Genomic DNA, 25,280 nt, shown 5'->3' with positions numbered 1-25,280 from the left:
CACTAAATAAGTAAATGAAAACATGCAGAGAATTTACAATTTACAAATGACACAAATATTTCTACCATATATATTTTATTCACACTTGAGTGTAATCCCTGTTGTCTGATTTACAGAAGAAGACATACCAGTGCATCAAATGTCAGATGGTGTTCTACAGTGAATGGGACATCCAAGTTCATGTGGCCAACCACATGCTGGGTAGGAGATAGCACTTTCTGATTCATTTATTATGGTTTCTGTTATACTCCAGAAACAAGAGTCATTAAATACAGTGCTTGTGTAATATATACAAATATGTTTGTCCAAATTTCCCAAGTGTTTCTAAAATCTAGCGTAAATTTAATCAACATATCTTTTAGGCATGCAATTTAAGTGTTAAAATCTCATCCGCGCAGTGTGCAAATTATTAAGAAAAATTCACCCAATTTCAGTGTTTTCCTACCTTTTTAAAGATGAATCACATACTAAAAATAAATGTGATATGTAATAAAATATTTGACCCTGTCTCATTCAGGCTCACAAGTATCTGGATCACATCACCAAATAGGTGGAATTATTTTATTATTTGACCATCAACTGCATCCCCAGTGTTGTGCTTTCATAAACCCACAAGCTTCATTTCTCCATGCATGTGAATGGTATAATATGGTCCGTGTGCATGCTTCAAGCTGAATTTCTCCACTTCAAACCACTCTGTAATTAAGGTAGTTTGAAGTAGTGGAAAATAAAATACACAGATTATTCAAATATTGAAATATCAAGCAGATTTGATCATTCTGATCATTCCAAAGATTATCAATCAATTTTCTGAAAAAAAAAAAAGACAAAAATTTCTCTAGTTCTTCTATATGTATTTTTGGTTTGTTTGTCTGTTGTACTTTGTCACACAAGTACTGTTTTCAGATGACTGAGATCTGCATACTAGATTTTATACTTTCATGCTCTCTCCTTTTATGACGTCAAATCAACTGAAAAAATGGATATTTGCCATTTCGGTGTTTAATATCAAAAGAAATATTCCAAATTTTGCATTTCATTTCGCAAGATTTCTCAGCTAAGAGTGCTGGTGTACGACTAAGCTCCACATTTTCAAAATGTCTCTACTTTTGGTTGTCATTTGTATGCAGGCAGAATAATTTATAGGGAACAGACAATTGGAAAACAGGTTTTCTTGCCTGCAGTAAGTAGGCGTCTGAATTCCGGTCTCACGTTCCTTTATTCATTCATTTATTCAGCTCGTTTGGCGGCTCTTTCATTACACTGCATTATCTGTTGTCTTCAGTGGGAGAGAGACTCATTGATCTGGAACCAAACCGCCTCTCTGTTTGGGACACGCTTCTAGGCGCAGGTGAATTTAAACACGGTGGGCAATTCTATCAGGACCGGTAGGCAATTCTATCAGGGACCCACTGTTTGTGCATAAACAATCAGAAGCATGTGATTTGTGATTTTGATGCTGCGGTGTATTTGCAAAAGAGAGAGATGAGCTGAGAGTGTGTAGGTGTGTATTTTGTATTCATCTTTGCGATCTGCTCACCCACTAGTCTACTGGGGGTGCCTAATACAGTACCATGCCAGCATTAGTCCTTTCTCTCGCAAAGGCAGGCACGGAGCACACTGGGAGGGTAGAAAACAAACCCCCCTACTGGTTATTTTATGTTTTTCAGCCGCACAAGCACACAGTTTCCCCGTAATAGTGGAATTCAGACAGCTTAAGATAACAGGAGGATAGGTGATTGGGTTATTGTCTGATGTCTTACTTCTCTGATATGCCATCGCTTTGTATTCAACATGATCACGGGTTTCATCTGGCTTCTCAAAAGGGTTTCTGTTAGATACGTTTGCTTTGTGATCTCTAAAATAAGGAGAAAACAAAACTCATTGTAATGTGAAGTTGTCAAACAAACAAGAGGAAAACAGAGCAGAATGAAGTAAAGTTAAGGAAATGTCTTTAATGGACAAGGCGTGAGGTACGACATGTGAGCCGTGTTTCAAGCGCTGATCTTGTTCTTTTACGTACCTTCTGAAAAATTGCTCTGTTTAATTTGGAGCATGGTTAAATTCAACCCACACTTTAATCACTGAAGAGCCAATTTGGGCCAAAAACAACCCCCCAAAAAATGCACATTTGGAAAAGCTCTAAATATCTTTTCGACAGAAAAAAGAGGGACACTTTCTCCTTTTAATGACCATCTGCACAGGAGAGGGGAAACAGGGGGCTGGGGTCATCTCCGCTCAGCTGTCAGCGTTATTAGCGTAGGTAATGGAGCAGACGCTGGATTCATAGGGGTGTTGTTTTCATCCATGCCCCGCTCCATGGTGTCAGTTCACACTGATAACTCTATATATAGTGATGTGCCGTGACATAACCATAGTGCTAAGTGTATGGAACAACAAAACCTGAGCCCGTCTCATCCAGACGAATCCACATTAGCTGCCTTTGTAATACAATAGTCTCCCTCAAACCCAGCGCAATGAGCCTCCACCCCTTACCTCCTCCCATCAGGCCGAAGTGGTCGCGGCTGCCTCTTCTGTCTGACTGCCAGCACATTTTGATGCATGGATATTACACTCAGATGATGACGCTCCTGGTTCAGACATAAAGGGCAGCTCTGGTGCTCAGCTACTCAACATTTACTATGATAATGGAGGTAAATGAAAGGGATGGAGGTAGCCGTGGGTGCAGAAGGGTGTGTTGCGGACCAGCCCAAGCCAAGCCTGTGAACGGCCCCACGTGTCTTAAGATGGAGGCTGCAGCCTGCTAGGGCCCAGATGGATCAGTACACATTTGCTGTACAGCTGGTCGCTCTGTTTGGGGACCTGGTGTGATACTCCTATGGAGAAAAAAATGATATCGCCACCATCCAAGGAGCAATTTAATAGCAGGCCAGAAGACAGCTGGCCACTCTTTAGTTTAGAGTTTTTTTGGCATGGCACACTTACAGAATTGAGGGTGTCCGATTTTTCTCCAGAGACACACAGATTTATACAGCTTTCAGCTGTCGCAGTCACTATCAATTCTTTAATTTTCTGTTTTTCTTTGAGATTAGAAGAAAGGCCTCTTCGTGAATAAAAATTTCTCATTTTGAGATGTAATAACTGCATTGCAAAAAAAAAAATGTAAATAGTAGTCCCCGTTCATTTTTTTCTTTTCTTTTTTTTTTAAGAGGACCTTTGAAGGTCCTTCACTGACACAAAAGCCTGTTTGGTTTTATCAGCATGCCATCATGCCACCCCATTGCTTCACTTTGACCCCAGTGTAAACTATGACATTTGGAGCCTCATGGGGGGCACGTTTGGCCCATTTATCGCACTGTTTCAAATGTCCCTGTGTGGATTTTCAGAGCCCTGACATGTTTTGAAGCATGGGCTCTGTCTTAAAGGGTTCTGAAGGTGAAAGAGGGTTTAGCTTTTTTTGTGATATCTGCTTTCAATCTCATTCTCATCTCACTTCTGTCCTTTCCAAGTAGCTACTGCCAAGGTGGCAGTACTGAGAAGGACAACTGTAAACAAACAAACCAAACCACATCCCCCCCAAAAAAGTGTTTTTTGGGGTCACCTCTACAGATTTTTTGGGTTGGTGACAGCACAGAGCTTGAAGCCAAGTCAGGGAGGAGGCTTCTCTCTCAGAGTGGAGCCAGTGGCCTGGTCGGCCCAGGCAAAGGGGGGCACTGGAGGGGTGGAAAGGTTCGGGGGCGGAGAGGGAAAGGCACATTTGCTGTACAGCTGGCCGCTCTGTGTGAAGCAGGCACTGTGGGCCGTTACAGAGCTGGAGAGGAGAGCGAGTGAGAGGCCTTTAGCTCTCCGCTAGTTTCTCCTCCTCCGCTCTGTTCTCTCGTTCTCATTCCCCCTGTCCACTATCTCTCAATTTTCCTCTGTCTCAGTATCTAGCGCTCGCATTTTCATATTAACTGAGCTCCAACCTGGCAAAACAAACTGTGTTGGCTGTTATTGGAAGAACCGACAGGAGGCACACTGTAACAGTATTTGAAGCTGAAAGCCTTGTTTTGTTTCTTGCTAAGGGCCGCAAATTATCCTTGACACATATCCTCTTGTCTTGGGCCCCTAGAGCAGCTTGGCCAGTGTATGTTGATTATATGGTCTCCATCACTGTCTCTGCCCTGGTGGAAACACATTTACTACCCCATTAAGTGCTTTTTTTCCCTCTTGATACATAAGCAGAATGTGGTATTTTAATTCTTTGTTTCTTTTCCTATAATCCTCTTTGATTAGGTGCGTCTGATGGTGTTCCCTCCGTTTCTAGAGCTCATTCATAGAGCACATACACATGTAATCTGTTAACAAACATGACCAAACACTCCTCATTTGACTCCTAGGGGGCTGAATCAGAGTCAGAACTCAATAAACAACACAGCAGAGGAACAGGATCAATCTTATGAAATAAATAAGAGAACAGGTTTGGACCAGCCACTGGAAACAAAGGAAACCATGCATGCCTTATGCTGAGCGTGATATCTGCCTGCTTTTATTAATTGGTGATTAATAACGCCTCTCTGTTCGTTAGCATAGTCACCTCCCGTGCAGCCAAGTGTGTTGCTGCTAATATGCAATTATGCGCACCTTACTGCTCGTTACATTATACCTCTCCCTGACTAATGTGGGGTCCATGAGGAGAATAGAAATCAGAGCGAGCTGCAAAAAAACGAGCTATCAATAAGATTTTCGCACCCACTGTGTTACTTACCTGTCTGGATGGAAAACAAAAAAAAAGTTGGGGTTTTTTTTCTTTCTTTTTTTTTCCTTTACAAATTCCTCAATGTAACCAGGAGACTGTATTAAAAGTTTAACAGCATTGCAGAGACTGTTTTGCTCTTCCTGGTGTTTTTGTTGTAAAGCAGAGGTAATTGACATCACCATGGGGATGCTCTGTTGCTAGGCCAGACAAGCTCAGTCTGATGTGGTCCTTATCTATTGATTTTCCTGACATTTCCCCACACCTCACAGACTAGGCCAACATGTGAGAAAATATCTGATGCTCTCAGTTCATACAGCCTGTTTGTACAAACTCCGGGCGAACTCTTGCTGCCCCTGACTGCATCGCAATTGGTAGGTTGATGTCACCATGGTGACTTGGGGCAAATTCCTGCCAGTGATTGGCTGAAATCTGCTCAGTTGTTGACTTAATCGTTGTACGGGACTAATAATAGTTTAAAAGGAGCATTTAGATTTAAATACCTTGAATTTAAAGACATTCACTGGCATACTTTTCCAATTTTCCCATCCTAGGCTTAGTTAAGGACTTTGGCGACCTGAATAAAGGTAGGCTCTCCCTGTCCTTCTGTTATGTTTTATTGATATACAGGAGAGATGTCTCCTTTAGAGTGTTAATGCCAACCCTTGTTCTGAAGTGAAGCCCATAAATACTGGATGATCAGAATTAACCTCTGCATTACTCCACCTCCCCATGGTCTCTAAGATGTCACCAAGGCCGGAGGTGCATGCACACCCCTGGTCTGCTGGGGTTGCTTAGCAGTCTGACTGGAGGGGGGCTTATGGGAGAAGTGCAAACAGACAGTCCTGCCTTAGTAAAGGTCAGATCTGCAACCTACACCTCTCAAATCCCACTCTGGCCCTGATGGGACCTGGGTTCCAGGCGTGCCTAGAGATGCTTGTGGTAAGGGAGACTTGCAGTGAGAATGAAGTGGAGTGCAACCACTGAACTGCACTGCTTTTAGAGGTTGTCAGCACCAATAGTAGTGTGATAGATATGACCTAACTTTCTGTAGGGGCTCTTACTTGGCGTGTTTTTGGAATGTCATTCTGTAGCTATCATATGCTGCTGAATAGAAATGGCTTCCAGTGTTGTTCTCAAAGCTGTTATTAAGCACGCTTCATAGGTGTAGAGAGGTTTGTTTTAGAAAACAAACAGAGAACAAAAGAGTGCCGCAAAAAAGTTTTAGCTTTATGGACCACAATGGTGGTTTTCCAAAGTACCATGTAACAAATGACTATCCTCATCAAACTTTGGCTGTGTGAATGGTAGACAGGGGAGGAGCGGGGAGGGGAATAGGGTTCTGAAAGGCCCCCCAGCGTCAAAGCCTTAATAATCATGTGAGCAGCGCTGGACTTCATTACCCTCCTGTTCGACAGGCCGAGTGCCAGCCTGGATTGCTGGCTGGCTGTGGCAAGGTCAACGGCGGAGGAAAAACCAGTTACTGTGTTACTCTGGAGCGGAATGGAGAGGGGCGGCCATCTGTCAGCTCAGGCCTGCCATACCCGCAGAGCAAATGGACACGGGCGGCCAGAGGAGAGGCCACAGACACCCATAGAGCTAAACCCAGTGAGCATAACACTGAGGCATGAACACAGATCCAGCCAAAGTGATGGGCATTGGTACCACTAAAATACACACATGCACATATATACATATTTATTTATATATATATATATATGTATATATATATATATATATATATATATATATATATATATATATATATATATATATATATATATATATATATATATATATTTAAGACAAGGCTGTAGTCAAGAAATTTGGCAGTAGGCTATGTCTGTGTTTATGCATGTTTATTTTTACTATCAGCACACTATTGGGCCCCTACTGCTTTAAATCCAGATGGCAAACCATTTGATAAAAAGTTGACAAAAGTTTCGCTTTGCTTGCCAACGGTAAATGTGTTTAATCAGCTCTTTTATGGAGGCAAACTCCTTCTGAATATAAGTGCAGAAAATGTAGACCATTTTGGACTCGTCTTTTCTTCCTAAACACAGCAACATAACACTGTTTTTTTTTTTCTTCATTAAACTCTCCCATATCCAGTTTTTAGTGTTTCACCTTGCTGGCTGTTTGTCAGCATCTGAGTCGCATGAACCTTCTTTGCGAGGACCTTTATGGTGCCCTCTGGCCAAAGTGGAAGAACCCTGTGGAATGTTCCAAAACTCTCTAATAGGTTTCAGGTGCTGCAGGCCACCCGCCAGCCTCCCCACCATCACCCCACTCTGCGTGTCTTGTGTGATAAGACTTCAACAGTCAGAGCACCAGCATTTCTCCTCCATGAGAGAGAGGGCAGAGCTAAATGCGAAATCTTTCCCCATCTCTATTATATATGAGTGTTTTCCATCTCCTTTGACCGAAGCGGCGAGGTAAATAAAAGTATAGCTTCTCTCGCGAGTGTGGCTCAAGTTCAGACAAGAAAATTAGCAACTCCACCATCCCACAACTAAGCACAGCTAACGCTCCTTTTTGTTTTCCTCTCGAACCCCCCGGCTTGAGCATCAACACACTCCGGAAAACAGGGAGATGGTCCTGGGCGATTCCCCTCACATTAATGGAAATCACACAGGAACTCCCTGGATGAAAGCCTTATGCGTTATTAAGGTTTAATGTTGATATCAGTGCTTATATGTTTACTGGAGTGCGCGGTGTTGCTGATGTAGAATTGTCAGAGAGGTGCAGATTTAGTAAGGAATTAGTGTACACCCAGGATTTAATTAAGCGGATCTATTTCCATCTTGTTAGAAAGAGATAATGTGAGTACCGCATGCATCATAGGTTACCATATTAAATGCTGCTTCCTGTAACAGCATTATATCTTCTAGAGTGGTGCTTGCAGATTATAGAAAGGAAATGCTATGTTTATCTGAAACAGTTGTCGCTTAAAGACGAGGGCTAAAGACACACGAGCTAGCACGTTGTTTGCCATACTTCTTTGCATACGCAAACATGTTCATTAAAAATGAATTTTAAAAAATGAAAAATGATCACACTTCCAATTTCCTTTTACAGATACCTTGTTCCATTTCTCGCATGACAGTGGAGTGTGAACACTGAAGCGACATGGCCTCTTTGTCTCTCCATTTGTCCCACTGCTGCCTAGAGACGTAAACCTTAAGCCACTCACTCGCTGATTAATCTTTTAACATTTATAATTACTAATTAAGTTAGTAAGAGACTTTTAATGTAGTCCTCCTTCAATGGGGAGCAGAGAGGACAACAGATCATTAGCTTCAATAATGAACGCGGATGAGACAGATAATGGCCTATGATAGGTGAATACTGACAGTTATATTAAATGAGGCGAGTATATGGGAAATGCAGCATGGATTCAAAAAGCCATGCAGAGACAAGGTGGTAAAGTGCACCACTAACTCCAGAAAAAAAAACATGTGAGGCATAAAGAAATAGTTTGTACTAATTAAAGCATGCATGTAGCTCTCTGATAACGTCACTTTTATATATGCGCTGTGTATTTAACATGCAACGATATCTATATCTGATTTGATAATTGTGTCAAAGCCAGTTTCAAGTGCAGATTTTATGCAGCAATTCACACTGGTTTCATTGAGTTTTTGGTCTCCCTAATGTCATCGGTGTATCTCATTATCACATTATTACATTAGTGTCTGCGTTATCCTGGTGGCTGTAAGTTGCTGCCCATTAAAAGAGTCATTTCATCTCAGGTTTTCTTGTCTTTTTTTTTTTTTTTTTTTACCTTAACGACGATGCTACTCTGGCACATTTCGTGTTCTTTCCCACTTTGGGGAAGGTGCTTATGCCATAATGATTATTATCATTAAGAAGATATTAATGTGCTTAGTGTTTGCGACCCAGCTGCTCATCATGGCCCGAGCTACCTGCCGGGGGAGGGTAGTGAGCTGCTGCCAAAATGGACAGTGCACATAGGCCACCGCCCACCTGTCCAGAGGTTTCAGGGTCGGTGGAGGTCACACCTACCTCCCTTTCTGCACTCTGCTGAACTAGCGGAGGGATGGCTCAGAACATAAAATTGGAGGAGATGAATTGTGTTATGTGGGATGATGTTAAAAAGTGTAATGGAACGGGCTATGTTTCGGTCTTGACCGTGACTGTGTGCATCCCCCGTCTTACATATACATATTAAATAAATAGCAATATGGGGAATATGTCCTTTAATTCTTAAGTGGCATTAAATCGTGTTTCAGCCCATTTTAGAGGCACTACACTAATGCTAAATTTGTTTGCATTAAATTAGAGTTTTACAAATACGTTTGTGTTAACTGGATTTAAAAAAAATTCTTTACATTTTGCACTGGCTCTTGTTTTGAAGCCTTATATCATCATCACCATAGATAGATGGTGCAAGCCAGACTGGCTCCACCTCCAGTCTCTCAGTTTCAAATTGCTGCTTCATTAGGACTTGGAAAAGAAACCCATGGTTACATTTAATCAAACGAATCGGTATGGCAGACCAACATAATCAATCACAATCCTTATCCAATATGCTACATTCTGTAACTACCAAGCTGGCTTGGAGAGAAGTCAATTATGGCCCTACTCTCTCTCATCCTCTGCCGACGTAGCTGTGTGTGATATTATACCGTTTCTGCAGTTATTTTCATTATGCAAATCTGGACTGTGCATCTCACATGCGCAACCTTTTTCCTATTCGTGTGGTTAATTCCTGCTTCTCTCTTTTATACTTGCAGTTCTTGTATGATACATGATCTGGGGGGGTTGTTGGAGAGTGTGATGTGCCATATCTAGAATAATCAAATTAAGTATTAATGATTTTTGCTCTCAAACTAACACTTGTGTTGCACAGTGGGCTGCAGTCAGTGGTGTTGTTCATATTTCATATGTTTTGCGTCCATACAGAGCTGTTTGCACTGAATCTGTGTGTGTGTGTGTGTGTCTATGAAATCATTTACAGTTTGTTTTTTCCATACAAGTTCTCCTCTCTCGCCCCATATCCTCAAGTACATTTACGTCTGGATGCAAAACACATGCAACTTCACACACTGCAAGCGCGTTTACACATTGTACAGGCACTCATCGTTTAATCTTTCAATCTGTTTTTTTTCCCCTCCTTTCCTCCTCATCTTGTGTGTTCTTCCTCCACGCCTTTTCACTTCGGCACTCGGAATCACGCACAATCCACGCACACCGCATAATACACATAAGTACGGAAACACACAGAGGCGCGCGCACACACAAGGTAGCTTGGTTGGTGGGGGCCATGGCTGCAGCTCTTCTGCGCAGTCCCAGAGTGGCTCCCGGGGCTCGGCTGCCAGTTGTTTGCCAGCGTCTCCGGGTGGAATTCATTCAAATTAAAGCGGTGGAATGAGGCCCGAGTCCCAGAATGCCTCGTCCCTCTCCTTCATCAGCATTCCGCCGATGAGAGTAATTAAAGCAGAAATTAATTCTGCTGTAAGCAGAGGAGCCACAGAATAACTGATATTAGAGGCTGGATGATGAATGCTTGGCATCAAGGGAGGTCTCAGGGGAGGAAGAGGAAATTCACAGATCTCTCTTTCTTTCTTTCTCTCTTTCTTTCTTTCTTTCTTTCCTCACAGCCTTTTTCTCTCTTTTCCCCTTTTCTGCCCATTCCTGTGTTTGTATTTCTTTATTTTTTGTTGTCTGCATTTCTCTCTCCTGCGTGGTCTATTACTCGTTTCTCATCTTTGCATTTCTTTCATCCTCCATGGCAACATTTGTCCTTCTGTGCCACCTAAAGACTGCTACAAAGCACTGGAGCTATTGACTTTAAGCATGACTGAAGACATTGGGAGTAAGCCCCCTCTGCTCAGAAACAGTATTTCACGTTCTGTCAGCACCGGTGTTCGTATTTTCAGTCAAAAAAGCATATTAGAGTGAGGCGATGCTGCAAATGCTCGTGCTTTGCTGTTTGTTAACAGAAGCTGAAATGGAAAGTGCTTTCAGGTGAATTCTTTAAGGGCACAGTATCAGGCATCACAGAAAAATATAAAGCTGTTGTGATTAGAAATATAGATGATGTTGACACGAATAAAAATACACAATTATTAAATTAGGGTGTGTATTTAAAAAGGCTTGGAAATAAATAATTTGTAATGTTTTTAAGGCAAGCTGCCTCTTTTTTTTTCTCAGGCGTAATTTGAGACTGAACCTTGAATCTCTCCAGATGATGTGATATTCTACCCAGGATGATTCAGTGATCCCCCAGTGTCCCCTGACGCGTTATTTTTGGAATAGCACATCTTTAGCAAGAACAGTCACAAGACTGAAAGACAAACAACTGAACTCTTGAAACACCGGGCCTGGATGAGGCTGTCAGTGTTTTCCTCTCTTAGAATCAAATGGAATTGAACAAAGGTTAGCTCTTTGGGGCTTTATGGTAATGTGATATACGATGCTGCCATGGAATTTGCCAATGCATGTCTTAGCACTGTCTGACTCTAAGGAAGAAGTGAATGGTAATTACGCTGACCTCTGCCCCTCCCTCTCTTATTCTGCCCTCTGGGTAAAAAGCCCGAGGTGGTAATAAACAATAGATAGATCTGTCTTGTTTATATTGCAGCTGCTGCACTCTAATGACACACGAGATTGGTCTCTATTTTGAAAATAATGCATGCCAAGAGGTGCAGGTAGTAAAACTGCATTTTTAATTGGTTTTGTGCAAGAATATCTCAATCAGATGTAAATGAATGGAAGCCCAACCTGAGAGTTACTGACTGTTATTAAGAATTTAGGAGGCTGGCATGGAGTTGAAACACAGAATGAATGATTAGACACTGTAAAGAGCCCCAGATGCAAAAGAGATGCAGACTGGCTAAAGCAGCTACCGACCTGTTGATGAGGCCTCGCCGAATAGAGGCTAAAGATTTCGCTACTACTGCCCAGCAAAGGTACCCTAAGGGGTCAGAGAAGGTGAATTGTACCCCTGCTCACAGTTTAAAGATGCATAAGATGTTAAAAACCAACATTTTTTTCGCCATGATGATTATTTAGATGTAAAAATAATGAGTTTTTCTGTTTTGACCTTTTTAAAGTTTCTCCTGAAACTATGAAGTCCTCCCCAATTCTTCCATGTCATTTTTTTTTATTATTCCTCCTTTGGAAAGATGATATGAAGCATGAAGCAGAAATAGTGATCATACAGTAAAGTCATTTCCTCTAAATTATTTAGCAAGGGTGGCTTTTTATAGACGCAAATTTACCTATGGACCTAAAAGCTTGGTACTTAGCTGCAGTTTTCTGAGAATATCTCTACAGTGGATCATGTTGCTGTGGAGCATGATATTTCTCTCTATCATTCAAATGGTGTTGCCATTATGAACAGCACTGGCCTATCTTGATGTCTGCCATCCTGGAAATGGCGGCAGCATTGTTTGTTTGTCTACTTGGTTCCATACACCAATAAAAATACACTCAAAATGAAACCTTGGTGTAACGATGACCTTAAACACAATGACACTCTTTCCCATAACATTGTCCTGTCCAATAGTCCAGAACTCCCCTAAGAGGCCTTACAGCAAGTCTAGGAGGAACCAAATGAGAGAGAAATCGATTACTTTCCTCTCTCCACTGTCTCTGCCCTGGCTGAATTACTGAAACAAGATGCTGCACTTAGAGGAGTCTTTGGAGAGGCAGAGGGAGAGAAAGAGAGGTGGGGGAGAGAGAAACACTTTTAGGGACATGGGTGCCATTTAGACTAGGACCATCTTCTCACAGAAAGCCACTAAAAGCAGTGAATGATCCTCTTCCTGTCCCAGGCTGGGAGTTGGTTAGCCTCCCGTGGTTAAGTGAATACAGAAAATACACTCAGGTTTGAGGTCAAAGCAAGATCATTAAAAACAATATTAATTTCTGAAATCCAAGCACAACAGTCATTCGCATTCACCCCGAACTTGGCCGGAGCACACACGACTGCTACAGTGTGTGTGTGTCCAAAAGCACGAGACCTACATGGCTACACGGATCCAATCTGATGTTGTTTTCTGACTTCATAATGTCAAATGGGTGTTGTTTAACATCCACACCAGATTTTATTGTCTGAACTATGAAGATGAAAATGAAGCCCGCTCGTTTGGTAGATAGAACGTGGTGCTTAAGGGACCCAATCCCTGTAAGTGCCATTAAGTGGAAATTGCCGTTCACATATTCCAGTGGTTTGATTAATTACACTCTCTCATGTGCTTTCATAAAGGCCCAATGAAATATGGGGAGCAAATTGCATTGTGTTCCTGTATCCTGTTATGTAAAAGCAGTTTAATTATTGACACATGTTTTGCCACCTGGCAGGGGAGAGGATGGTTGGACATGAATAGAAATCAAACAATAGATATTATGGAAGGGTAGAGCTAGCACTTGAGATGCCATGTGTTTCCGTATCTGTGACTCACTTTATGTCCCCTTCTTCACCTCGCCTCAGGTCCTCCTCCTGAATCAGAGCAAAGAGCAGTCGTGATCGGCTGCGTGTGTCAAAGTTGTAAGGGAAGCTTTATGTGGAAGTGAGCGCACTTTGAAACCTGTTTAACTTTGGAAGGCAGGACTGCTTTTTTAAAGGTCTCTTCTAATAAATGTGTAGTTAATGCGATATTTTGTGAAGGCTGGATAGTCTCTCTAGAGAATTAAAAGATCCCTGCTGGCTTTGTGTGATATCTTAAGATAGCTCTTTTTTGATCAGAGTAAAGACGCTGCTTAGCTGCTGATACACTTTGAACTCAAGGAAGCGGTGTGAGAAGACAACAAGCAAAGTTGCAGTTTTAACATAAATGTCTTTATTCCCCTTTTCTTTCTTTTTTCTTTGTTCCTAGACAAGAGCAGTGCCCTCTACTGCCATGGAGACTGAATAACATGAGTGTTTCAGGGCAGTGCTTGCCTTCTGTTGTAGCCAGTAGTACTTAGGCTCCACTCTATTCTGTATTCTACAGTGTATGTGGAGGTATTAGCTCATAAAACCCTCCTACTGTCATATGAACCCACTGCAGTCCCTGAGCTCTATATGAACAGCAGGGCTCTGATACTTAGTCCCAAGCTGTTCCTGTTTGCCCAAAACGATCAGGCCTGGCCTCGTGCTCTCTACCTGATCTAGTTGACTGGGCTGTGTAAGTTAGGTAGGCAGTCCCTGTCTCCATCCCCCCTCCTCCCTCCCAATATGCACTTGGACCCGGGCTCAGGCTGCACCTTTTGTGTTCCACAGGGATAAGGGGGCCAGATGGAGGAATTTGATTAACCAGCAGTGGAGGACCAAATGTTCAATTGGATACAGAACCAGTTGGAAGACGGGAGGGAGCGAGGGATGAGGCGGGGTAGAGGGAGAAATCTAAAATGGCTGGTCATGTGCACCGGCCAACACTTTGCAAAGGGGAGCCCAAACAGACACTGAGGTGTAGTAATGCAGAAGCCCTTTTCCAAGTACCAGCTGGGCCTTTTAGGAGCCTCTATCCCCACAGCAGACACACGGCAGCCTCCAAGCAGCTTGACTTTACCATATGTGGAACTTTTTTATGCTCCACCTGGTTTCCCCAGGGGACCTGTGCCGCTGGGACGCCGGAGGCAGGTGAATTGCTCTTAATGCAAGGCACTGAATCACTAGGCCAACAACATGAGGGAAGTGCCTAGGGAGAGGAAATGGATCTGCAGAAAGACTGGCGCGGACTGGCGCGACCTTGGAGCTAGTGCCCGCTGTGGAGCAGAAAACTGTGTGACGTGTCACTGTGCCTCGTCTTTAATAATATCCACGCTTAGATTTCTTGCACAACATTATGTATTATTTCACAAAGTGGGTTTTTTTTTTCCAAAATGGAACTGTTCCATTTGTAAACTGGCTTTAGTTTAGAGCTTCTGTACTCTTGCCTGAATTTCCCCCCCATTTTTCCTATTAGCATTTTTTTCTTAGAATAATTTACTGATTTACATAGATTTTGGTTTATGTAATACATATTGTGTGCACTTTGCTAATATTTCTATGCACTCCTGCTTAAATCTAAGTTACATCGTAGCTTCAGTTGTTTCTACTCCTTTACATAGTTTTCAGAGTGCCGACTTCCAGGACAGGTACTGTAGGTCGAATGAGGGAAAATTTGGCCAAGACAGTGAGGCTGTGGTCACTCTCCTGCCTGCACCTGTCCTACTGAGTCTGTGGCAAAAAGCCAGAGGTCAGGGGTCACCACAGGGGGCTGTCAAGGTCAAAGGTTTATCACTCTCCAAGGGGTCCTGGAGCCATCACTCAGACCCTACAGTACACACGATCTGCCCAGTTGAGTTTTTTTTTTTTTTTCCTTCCCCTACTTTTTCTAATCCCTCCAAATGGCTCGGGCAAAACTCCTGACAGCAGCAAGAGAAACAAACTGTGGGGTGTGGAGCTCTAAGCCATCAGCTGGAGATTTCACTTTGAAAAGATTCCCTTTTACTCACTGCCCTTTCCACCAATCAGAGGGCTCGCCAGAGTCCAGGCACCCAGAGCTGCTGCCCTCTGACCCTGCCAGCGGTTGTTGGTTTATTTTGTTTGGGCATTTTGGAGAGGATGGGGCTGCTTTTGACAGTTCAGGCAGCAGGACTTGGATAAGGTCTTTAACAAAGACAGCCAGAGAGGGTGAGTTTCACTGCTCGAAAAAAGGCACAAGCTACCCTGAGCTGGTTTTTGCAGTTTCGGTACTGCACTCGTATTGCTGGAGAGGTTGTCATATTCATTGAGACATGTGGAAAATGGCCCATTTTGGAGGGGAAATAGGGGCCATTCATGCAAAGTCAATCCCATCAAGGAGACAGAAATTTCTCGATACCCATGTTTATGCAGCTGTGCCCAGCGATCAAATTACATCAACCCTCTTGTAACAACCTCGCCTCCTTCTGCCCTTTCTGCTTGTTCCCCCTGACCTCCTCTGAATATGAAAGGAGCCTCAGATGGGTCTCGCCATCACCGGGGAGCAAGGGAGAGGCAACGAGACAAAAGGGGGCACCTAACCTAGAGTTTTACCTACCCGCAACAGTAATTGGGTCAAAGCCACGGAGCTTCCATGGGTCAGCGGAGGGGCCCGTCATATGAGGGGCACATAGGGGCAGTCAAAGAAGGCCCGTCCCCAGAGAAGAAGTACTAACCGTCATGCTGTAGCACCAACTCTGACAGACCGCAGGGAACGGACCCACCGCATCGAGCTTGTCAGCTGTTCCGGCAGCGCGAAGCGATCGTGGAGCCCTCCACTGGGAGTGTATTACTGAAGGCTTTTCTTCTCTGCCTCTGTGTTTTATTTTTTTGGGTGGGGAGGGCAGGGTTGCAAGTCTGTGTGCAAGAGGGGGTGTTGAGGGGTATAATTTAGAGCACAGAGGGAGCTTCGTCTCTCCATCTTATGATTTGGAGGTGAAGACAAGCGCCCTCGGGGGCCCCCTGTCAGAGCTTTTGGGCGCGCTCAATGCAGACTTCAATAAAAACACACAAAAAGAATTCCCCCACAAGGGCGCCCGGCTGAATTGCTGACGCCAATGTAAAAGATTCAGTTTTCTGTGAATCATTTAGTACAGCGACCCTGAGCTCTCTACACAACGTGACAATAACAGGAAACCCCCCTCTGTCCTCCTCATCATGAAAAAATGAGACTTGCAACAAACCCGGAGAATGCAGAATTATTTTTTTCACACATACAATTTCACACATCGATCACCCTCTGCCACTCCTCCATTTTCCTCTTCCCCTCCCATCTCTCACTCCTCTTCTCTTTCCTCCTCTCACTGTATTCCTGTCATGACAAATGTCAAACACAGTCAGTTAGGAGAGCGGGGTTTTTTTCTAACCCTTTTTTTTTTCTTCTTCTTCTTCTTTTTGGTAACCAAGAGCTTGCCAAGTCGAATGTGCGCTGGGACAAGACTGCTGCAGAAGCATCACATTGGAGCATCAGCATCAGATATTTCTGTGAAAGTAACAGAAATGTTTGAAGGTGTTGTCACAAGCTCACAGGTTCCTGCTGTTTGTGTGCACCAGAGGGAAATGGCGCCTTCTCAGCCCTTTTGTCTCCTCCCTCCCCATTGTTGTTTTTAAACTTATTTCTCTGTTTAGTTGTTATCACTTTTATTGTGGTTAAGAATCTCAGCATGGCTGTTTTTGTGGGTTTTGACAGAGGGGGTTGGTGTTATAGTCAGAGTTAAAATTAGAGGAGTTGCTTTTCTGTGTGACTTGGAGACATGTCATCTTCTGGAAGCAGTGGGGAGTCTGTCAGTCACAGCCATGGTGTGTTTTAATCATCTCTGTCCCACTTGGTGAAGCGCTGACGGTTAGAGTGAGGGTTACCTCCCCTGGACAATACCAGTATGCTAGAATCTCATACACTCTGATGTCAGACATAGCAACCAGTTAAGAAATATGAGACGTTTCTTCCTCAAGTTAATCCTGCAAATTCAATGGGGGAATCAAGCAATGTCTGGTGAATCTGAAGATATATCACAAGTGCGTTTGAAGGGTTTTCTGATCTTTCAAAAGATATGACAGCTGGAAGGAGATTGGCAACAAAATAGCAGGAGTTTGTCACTATAATAAGAGCATGAAGCTGATAGAATAATCAAAACCCACGACATCTTAGAAGCTTAATGAGTGGGGGCTCCCCCCAAGCGAGCAATAATAATAGTGTTTTGTAATTCTATCGCCATTATAATGATACTCTAAGGAATTTTAAATAGACATTTCTTTGTAAAACAAAGTAGGTTAGACTGCAAATTATATTTTCCATAATGAAGCAGCTGTGACTACAAGCATGTATTTACAGTGCTTGCATGTGACGACGCCATAAGAGTTAGGCCACACTGGCCTTTTTTACAGGACGCCCATCCTGCTTGTTTTCCTTTAACCCCTATCTGAGCATGCTCCCTGCTGTCCTCTCCAGAGATATGGATTCTCATTTCTGAGAGCATCCTCTGACAGTCTTAATGGACAAGTATTCTCTACGAGGATCGGAGAGCTCTCGCTGAAAGACTGCTCTCGTCATCGCTAGAATAAGTACGGTTTTCTCCTCTCCTCTTCTGCCCCAAACCCATCTAAGGTTGCTTTTAAGGGGCAGAAATTAAACCGAGCCTTCAGAGAGCAATGAAAACAGAAAACAAGGGTGGAGAGGAGATGCTTTTGATGCCACCTTAATGTCAAACAAGCACTGTACAACAGAAAGTATTTAAAAATTAAAGGATAAATTGCAAATGCATTAACAAATATGAATCCTAAATACTGTTTTCGTTCGCAGATGCATGACATAAGCCACTAAATTGAGCTTTAAACAGAAGTACTTAGAAAAATATTCCTGCAAGCCCCCAAGCAATTAGTCCAGCTGCCTGCCTTTGTCCACCTACCCATTGTGTTCTTTGTAAAAACCATTCTCTTACACCTCCACTTACTCCATCCTTTGAGACGCCATTGGAAATCCAGGGCTCTGAGTTGAACCCACAGTTGGTTTAAGTGTAATGAAATGTATGTCATGTCTCTGGCTCTCTCCCTCTGGCTTCCCCTCACCCCTGGCCCCCTGAAAGCACTGCCTTTGACAGGAAGGCCTCTGTGGCTTCTGCTGCAGTGATCTTTAGCCCCTTCAGGTCCCACTGACTATTTAGGACGTCCCTGTGATTTGAGGGTGGACTCAACCGTCCACACATGTTTCAGAGCACCAAGTGATAGACAGATAATAGACAGATAGATGAGATGAGTGTGGGAGCCTTGGACAGCTAAACAAGCCCTGTGGGAAATTTTACCCTGATTCCCGACTGCATTTTATAACAAATAACCTCTATCCTGTTACTATTTATTAATGTTTTACAGTACGCTTACTGAAAACACCAAGTTGGCTATGCTTATTGTACACACTGGGAGCCTAGCAATGTGCACATTTATTCTGCGGTTTATGCTGTTTATCTGTTATGTGTGTTCTGTCCTACATTGTGCACATTATAGAGACCCCATGGTAACAGAAGTCAGATGCAGTGTCTGTAAGAGGACCCAAGCTGAGCCATTTCAGATGATGCGCATTTAAATTTGTACATATATTGACTATGGAGTTCTCCGTTTATTTATCATACATTCAATCTTTATGCAGATGAGGGTGAACGCATCATGCATGGCACACCTAGGTTGCATCTCGATGTGTGTATCTTTATGAGGCTTTTTTTTGTTTTCTTTTTTTATTTACCTGAAGCTTTGTGAGTGTGAGACTCTTATGTGTCTGTGCATGGATATTGCAGCTTGGAGAGCGTGTGCATGTCCACTATATTAGACGGAGCGTGCGAGGGGTGCCTCAGCGTGAGTGTACTGCTGTCTGTTCAGAGCTCTCTGCACCAGCAGGGTGCGCCATTCCAATTTACCCATCAGCCGTGGAGGTAGGGGGTAAAAGTGCGGGGCAGCGCTGTCGGAGATTTCACATTCGAGGGACGAGATTACCAGTCAGGGGACCCCTGTGTGGAGGTGATGAGGGAGGGCGACTGCAGGGGCACAGTGTGAGGGAGTTGGGGCTGATGGAGGATGGGGGAAGGGGGAGGGCAACAAGACTCCAGCACCACCCTGGAATCCATGGGCTCTCTGTTTTCTGGGGAGCATAGCTGCCAAGCTGCACATCTGTTTGACACCAGGCGCTGTGGTATGGCAGTCAGGGGCTGTCTGTCCCGATTCACGTCTCTTCGCCCTCTAGTTTGTTGTAAGGATCTGGACAACTTTTGAAGCCTATCTCTTTTGAAATCCTTCTTAAAACTGTGCAGGTTTTTGGAAAAGAAAACCAAAAATAAAGGACAGATGGAGTCTCACTTTCATAACGGCAAATATTTATCCTTCTTCCGCTCTCTTTTTTTATTTCCTCTAATCATATGCTCGTGAAAGATTTGTATATCCTAAAACTCTGGAGCATAATCATGGCATTAAAAATCATCTTTAGCAGTTACCTCAGGCCCACAGACCAAGCCTGCTTTTGGCTGTACTCACTCAGTCTGTATTTGAGTGTCAGCCAAGTCAGCCGTGGCTGCTCCAGAGACCCAGAAGTCTGTTGGGGAGACAGGACATTCCAAACAGCATAACTCATTCTTTACACCATCTCCACCACTATTAGTTAATTATATGCAGGTGTTTTCCTTTCTGCTTTTTTTCATTGTTGTTTTTTTTGTTTGTAGATCTAATAAAAATGTGACCAAAGTACATAAAGCCAGAAACACGGCGAAAAAAGAAGGGAGAGATAGTGTGGAGGAAGTGGCTGAATGTGCTGCGTGAAGCAAATTATTGCCCCCATGTAGATTCATCAGTTCTCCCTGCTGGATTAAGGAAGGGCCTTTCTAATGAAGTTCGCCCCGTCAAAATGAAGGGACTAATTCTGATTTAGCTGAGGTAATGAACTTCCCCTCTCCTAGTGAGAGCAGCACCATGGGGTGGTTGTGCAGGGGGGGTGGGGGCAAAGGAGAGTGGCAGCAAGAGAGGGAAGACGAGACGAGAGAGAGACATGGAAGGAGGACAGATAGAGCTAGAAGGGAGAGAGAAAGCTAGGTGGAGAATGAGGGGAAAAAAAATTATGCAAAACGGCTGTCTCGTATTTGCTGAGATGTATTAAATTTCCAGTGCGGGTGCCTGTGTTATATAAAATTATGTTAATGTCTTGTGGCCCGCTGCGAATGGCGGCTTGCTGGTCCTGAGCATGCGTGGCTGGCCGCTACATGGAGCGCACTCAGTGGGACTCAGCTTTTCTATTAAGGAAAACCTCTAGACACCTGATGATGAATTCTCTCTCACCAAATGTTCCCCCTTTTTTGTGTCGAAAATATGAGCGCTTTTCTAAATGACTTTGGAGAGCCTGGCGTGGCGCTTGGCGGCCTCCATCGAGCAGGGGGGAAAGGGGTATGGGGGGGGTCCCTCTGCAGCAGGCTAAGGGAGTCAATTAAGGCAAGCGCTGATAATTATAAGCCGGCAGAACGCAGAGACTGGCTAATTGTACAGTGTTCCATGCCGCGAGCCCAGCCATGGGGCCTCTCCTGAACGCTCTCCTTCCCTGCTCCATTGTGCGGACCTCAAACCCCATAAAGCCACAAACCTCGGCGCGACAATGCCACAGTGAGGCTACCCAAAAAAAAGCCGGTCATGTGCCCATAATTAACTTTTTACATTCAGGCCACTCACTCTGTTGAGACCTGAAAGAGAGTCTGGTCTGTATTCACACCTCATGTATTTATTTTTTGCTCTTTTACGTTACTTTTACTTTCCTCGCTGTTGTGTTTCTGTTCTTCTTTGTAATTTTTTTTCCTCACTTTGCAAAGCAACTTTCATAGAGTACAAGATCCTTGGAAAGTCAGGGCATAGTCACTTGACCTTTGTTTCCTTCTAACAAGAAAAAAAGCCCAGCAGTTTAGAATAGGCACGTATAGAGTAAATTAGAGCATTTCAGTGTAGAATGGTGTTTGTGTGGCTGCAGGGGGTCCGGTACTCCATGCAATCCATCTCAGCAGCCTGCACTGTTTGTCCCCAATGGACCTCCGTACCTGCCTGCAGCTGCAGCGCCTACATATCATTCGTTAACAAGTATTCGCCTCTTGCCTTTGTTGTTGTGGATTTCTCCCTTTTCTTTCTTCTTCTCTTCTGTCTCCGTGACCTGCACACTGTTCATTTGACCGAGTTTTAGCCATTGTGGGCTTTAGCTGCGAGAATTGCAGGTAGCGTGGAAACACAAAATGGCAGTGCATTCTTCAAACGGTACTGCAGATCCAAATCCTGCTGAAACACCAGCTTCGTCTGGTTTTACCAGCTACTCTCCCTTTGGCAGACTGCAGAGTGAAACATTCAATTCAACTGTTTCAAATCTAAAATAATCTGTAAGCACAAAAACTGAAAAATAGACAGTGTTCTGGCCACTTCACCAGGTATTCCAAAATATCTGGACTTATTTGAAATATATATATATATATATTCCTGGATGACAGGCAACAGGTCTGGAAGCATAATTTCCTTCCGATTTTTCTTTTATGTAGTTGTTTGTCAAGTTGTCATAAAGGTGAGTCATTAAAGATACAGCAAAGCACAGAAGGCTCTGCACAAATACTGGCGTTCATGTAGTCAGTGGCACACAGACTCTTTTGCATAACTGGCCTCAGGTATTCTAGTAGAAAATGGTTTAATGTATTGTAGTAATCCATAGCGAAGCGGTGTCCTTAATAATTCAGTAATGACTGTTAATTATAGCCTTTTTTTATATATTACAATTTTATTTACATATATAAAAATCTGAGCATTGCTATATACATGCGTAGGGAATCGGAGCAAATAGCTCAACTAAAAATGTCTGCTCGATGTGCTTATGGAGAAGGAGAAAAGTCCTTATGCTTCGGTCCCTCTTGTTTTGTGAAACCCAAAAGGTGTTCTAGTCGGCTAAACCTTTTGTAACACCCATTCAAGCGTTACGCATGTTTATCTCGACACAAAAACCTGCCAGTTTGGTGTTTCTACCTCTGGCGTGGTAGCCAAGGGAGCTGTGAAGCGGTTAATGTAGGCGCAGAGTGGCTGATCCTAGCAGGAGCCTAGCCCTGCTCTGATTAGCACCTCCAACGAGCTGCCATGCATCAGAGCTGACATTCTCCGAGAGTCATGTTCCCCCAGAATCCTTTGCTCTCGCTGTGCGAGGGCGTCACCACTACTGACATGTCACAGCCAACAATCTCACTTCACCTCTCATTCTCCCTCTGGAGGTTGGAAAGCAGCATCAGCCGCGCTCCAGCGTTGGGACCCTGACATGGGGCTCAGCTTATCTTTTTTTTTACTTCTTTCTTGCAGACACAGGCTATATCTTTTCCACGCAGGTCTTACTACAGTACCAACACCTTTCATTTTGTATTGTAGTAAGTTCTCCAGTATCTCGATTCCATTAGCTAGCACATCTCAAACACATTACCATCACTGTTTGTGTAATACATTAGGTCTTTGATGGAGTGTGTGGAGGGGTTGGGGGGATTTTACAATGCCTGGGTTAAATCTTATACTTGAATCTCAAACATTTTGCACTTGATTTACTCTGTCCTTCTAAAACTGTGGAGGCAGGAGATAGATATTAGTGCTGTTCCCCCCGGGCGCCAGTTCTCCAATCAGCTTCGGTCCAGGGGGAGTCCATCCCTTTGCGTTCCCACCTACAACCTCCCTACCCCCACATGCTGCATTCACCAGGCCCTAATGGGTGTTGCAGTACTTCTGAAATGAGTTTGTTCCTTATGAGCAGTGCATCCACCTCAAGAGAGCGCACCACACAGAGGTGGAGTCAATTTGTATTCACCCATAATTCCCTGGGCCTTAATCACTCTGATTTTCCTCCCATTATCTGTTAATGGATAGTTCCCGCGGAGAGAAGAGAGAAGTAAACCCACCTACTGTTTACAGGCCTGAAGCTGTCTACTCTGCTACCATCCACAATCCCATGGTGGGTTGTATATACAGCAGTAAGTCCGCTGAAAAACGAATCTTCTTGGATTATTAACATATAACTCCAATATGTGGCTGAATAGTAGGAGACAGATGGTGGAATAGAAACCAAACTCTTGCTAAAGGTGAAATTCCTCATAAACAAGATTGTTCTGAAAATAAATTTTTAAAAAAGGCATTTCTGTTTTTTATGGCTAGGTTTGGTAGTTTAGATACTCAGCACTGACCTGTTAATTTAAATTGACCCCCCCCCCCCCACACACACACACACACACACACACACACACACACCCATCACCCTGTGATTACTATGGTTGTTGTGCCTGTATCTTGTTTAAAACATCCACTAAATATTCCCAATTTGTTCCCCCAGTTGTGTACTCATTACTTTCGGCGCAGAAGTGCCTTGATTGATGCCGTTAATATCATCTGCTTTGGCGACACGAGAAACACGGGCCCCTGTGAGCGTGAGCTTCAGAGAACTGTTCATTATGCCCCAGAGAGGAGCGCAGATCTAAGTATCAGATTTTTCTTGTCCAAAGTCAAATGCTAAAAGTGGTCCTGAATTCCCTTCGCATTCTCACTGCTCCTCGGCAGAATTGTTTAAAGGGAGAAAGGGGCAGTGGTGGTGAGGGAAGCGGTGGCGTTGGAACGGAATAAGCTGAGGGAGAGTTTTTAATTAAGCAATGCCCTGCGATATACTTAATTACACATTATTGTCAGAAAGTTAGAGCGCCTTTAGTTACATCGGTTTCAGTCACTGTCAGCTGACGGCTGTGCGTTTGTACTCTTAAGCACAATAAAACATCTATCAGAATCGCAGGCGCTTTTACCGCTGCCTTACAAAATTCAATATGCTGCAGCTGTGTCGCTGTTACATAAAGAGTTCACTAAACTATGCAAGCCAGACCTGCAAGCCCCAGCGTCCCAAACAACCTTCAACGGCACATGAACTTCAGCCTGGATACAAAAAAAGGGGGGAAAAAGTAAACAGCGCAGAGAAATAAAGACCATTCTTTTTGAGAGTAGTTTTTTCCTCTCCCCCTCTCCTGTCCTCCACATGGGAGAGATATTAGGCGTTTGTGTTTTAAGGAGCTGTGAAATACATAAACCATGAGCCACAGGAACGCAAGGCCCTGTGGATATGCAGATGGGCTTACTTTGCTGGTGTCAGGGATGCTTAGAGGGAGCAGACACAGGAGCAGTTCTCATCTAAAGGATTTTCTTAGGAGTGCGGAGGGACAGGGTGGTGGCAGTGGAGAACACCCGGGAGACTCTGAAACAGAGAGTGGGAGGAGGGAAAGGGAGAGAGATGAGGATAGAGAGAGAGAGCTGACAGTCCCCTGTGGCCCTGTAACTATATCCAGAGTCTGCTCGGTGGATAGAGAGGGGTGGGGGCTCACGCAGGGCCACGCTGATTGGGCAGCCCAAGAGAAGGGCTGAGGGAGCAACAGGAAGTGACCTCAGCCCAATGAGGCAGCTATAGGGGCGAGCAAGCCGACTTCCTCCCTTGGCTCTCACTAAGAAACAAGCTGCCAGCCTGATTCAACCCCTGTTACACTGCTGAATACAAACCCAGCCCTAAACAGGCTACATTAGAGGCGCTAACAGAGCAGAATTTGCTTGTGATAGACCCTCACTTAAACCTCGTTTTTGCTCTCAGTCGCATATCCTCAACAATAAAAGATATTATATATCAACAGTGGCGTCATCTTAATGTCGACAAATCATGTGAAAATTAATACTTTGACTCCACAAGTACAAGTGGCTTTGTGGCCAAAAGCCTTGTGAGCATTGTGGCCACATAAAGTGCCAGTAGAGAAATCATTCTAAGGCATGGATTTGCTAACAGTAAGAAAAAAAACAAAATTGCTGCTGTATTCTTTAAATTGTGAACATTCTGTTTCATTTATATCTGTCATTTTCACCTGATGCACCTGCTCACAGACACAGTCACACACATGCACACATGCAAGGTCAGTCAGGCAGGTGCAGAGTTATCTGCATAATGAAGCAGGCCAGGTCTCCAAAGGGACCGCATTGTGCACTAGGGTCAAATGAGGGCTGCACATATGGCAGAAGAACAGATCTGTGCACGCTGCAGCAAGGTTGACCTTAGTGTACACCGTCACACAGATAAGCAAACTGAAT

The 25,280-nt window shown here is 43.8% G+C and overlaps 1 protein-coding gene across 5 annotated transcripts in view; it reads left to right on the top strand.

The window, feature by feature from the left end:
* Positions 1–25,280, top strand: part of LOC134617028 (zinc finger protein 521-like) — an 88,137-nt gene that overhangs the window by 43,911 nt on the left and 18,946 nt on the right. For 4 of the 5 annotated variants that reach the window (XM_063462179.2, XM_063462178.2, XM_063462176.2 and 1 more), the window contains exons 5-6: positions 117–201; positions 518–550. In XM_063462179.2, the coding sequence (XP_063318249.1) occupies positions 117–201; positions 518–550 (118 nt within the window). The remainder of the gene's footprint in view (positions 1–116; positions 202–517; positions 551–25,280) is intronic. The other variant, XM_063462177.2, reaches the window with a different exon arrangement.

This window comes from Pelmatolapia mariae, linkage group LG18 (assembly GCF_036321145.2).
Source record: "Pelmatolapia mariae isolate MD_Pm_ZW linkage group LG18, Pm_UMD_F_2, whole genome shotgun sequence".
Classification (NCBI taxonomy): Eukaryota; Metazoa; Chordata; class Actinopteri; order Cichliformes; family Cichlidae; genus Pelmatolapia; species Pelmatolapia mariae.
The sequence above is the reverse complement of the archived record's forward strand: the minus strand, read 5'-3'. Positions and strand labels throughout refer to the sequence as shown.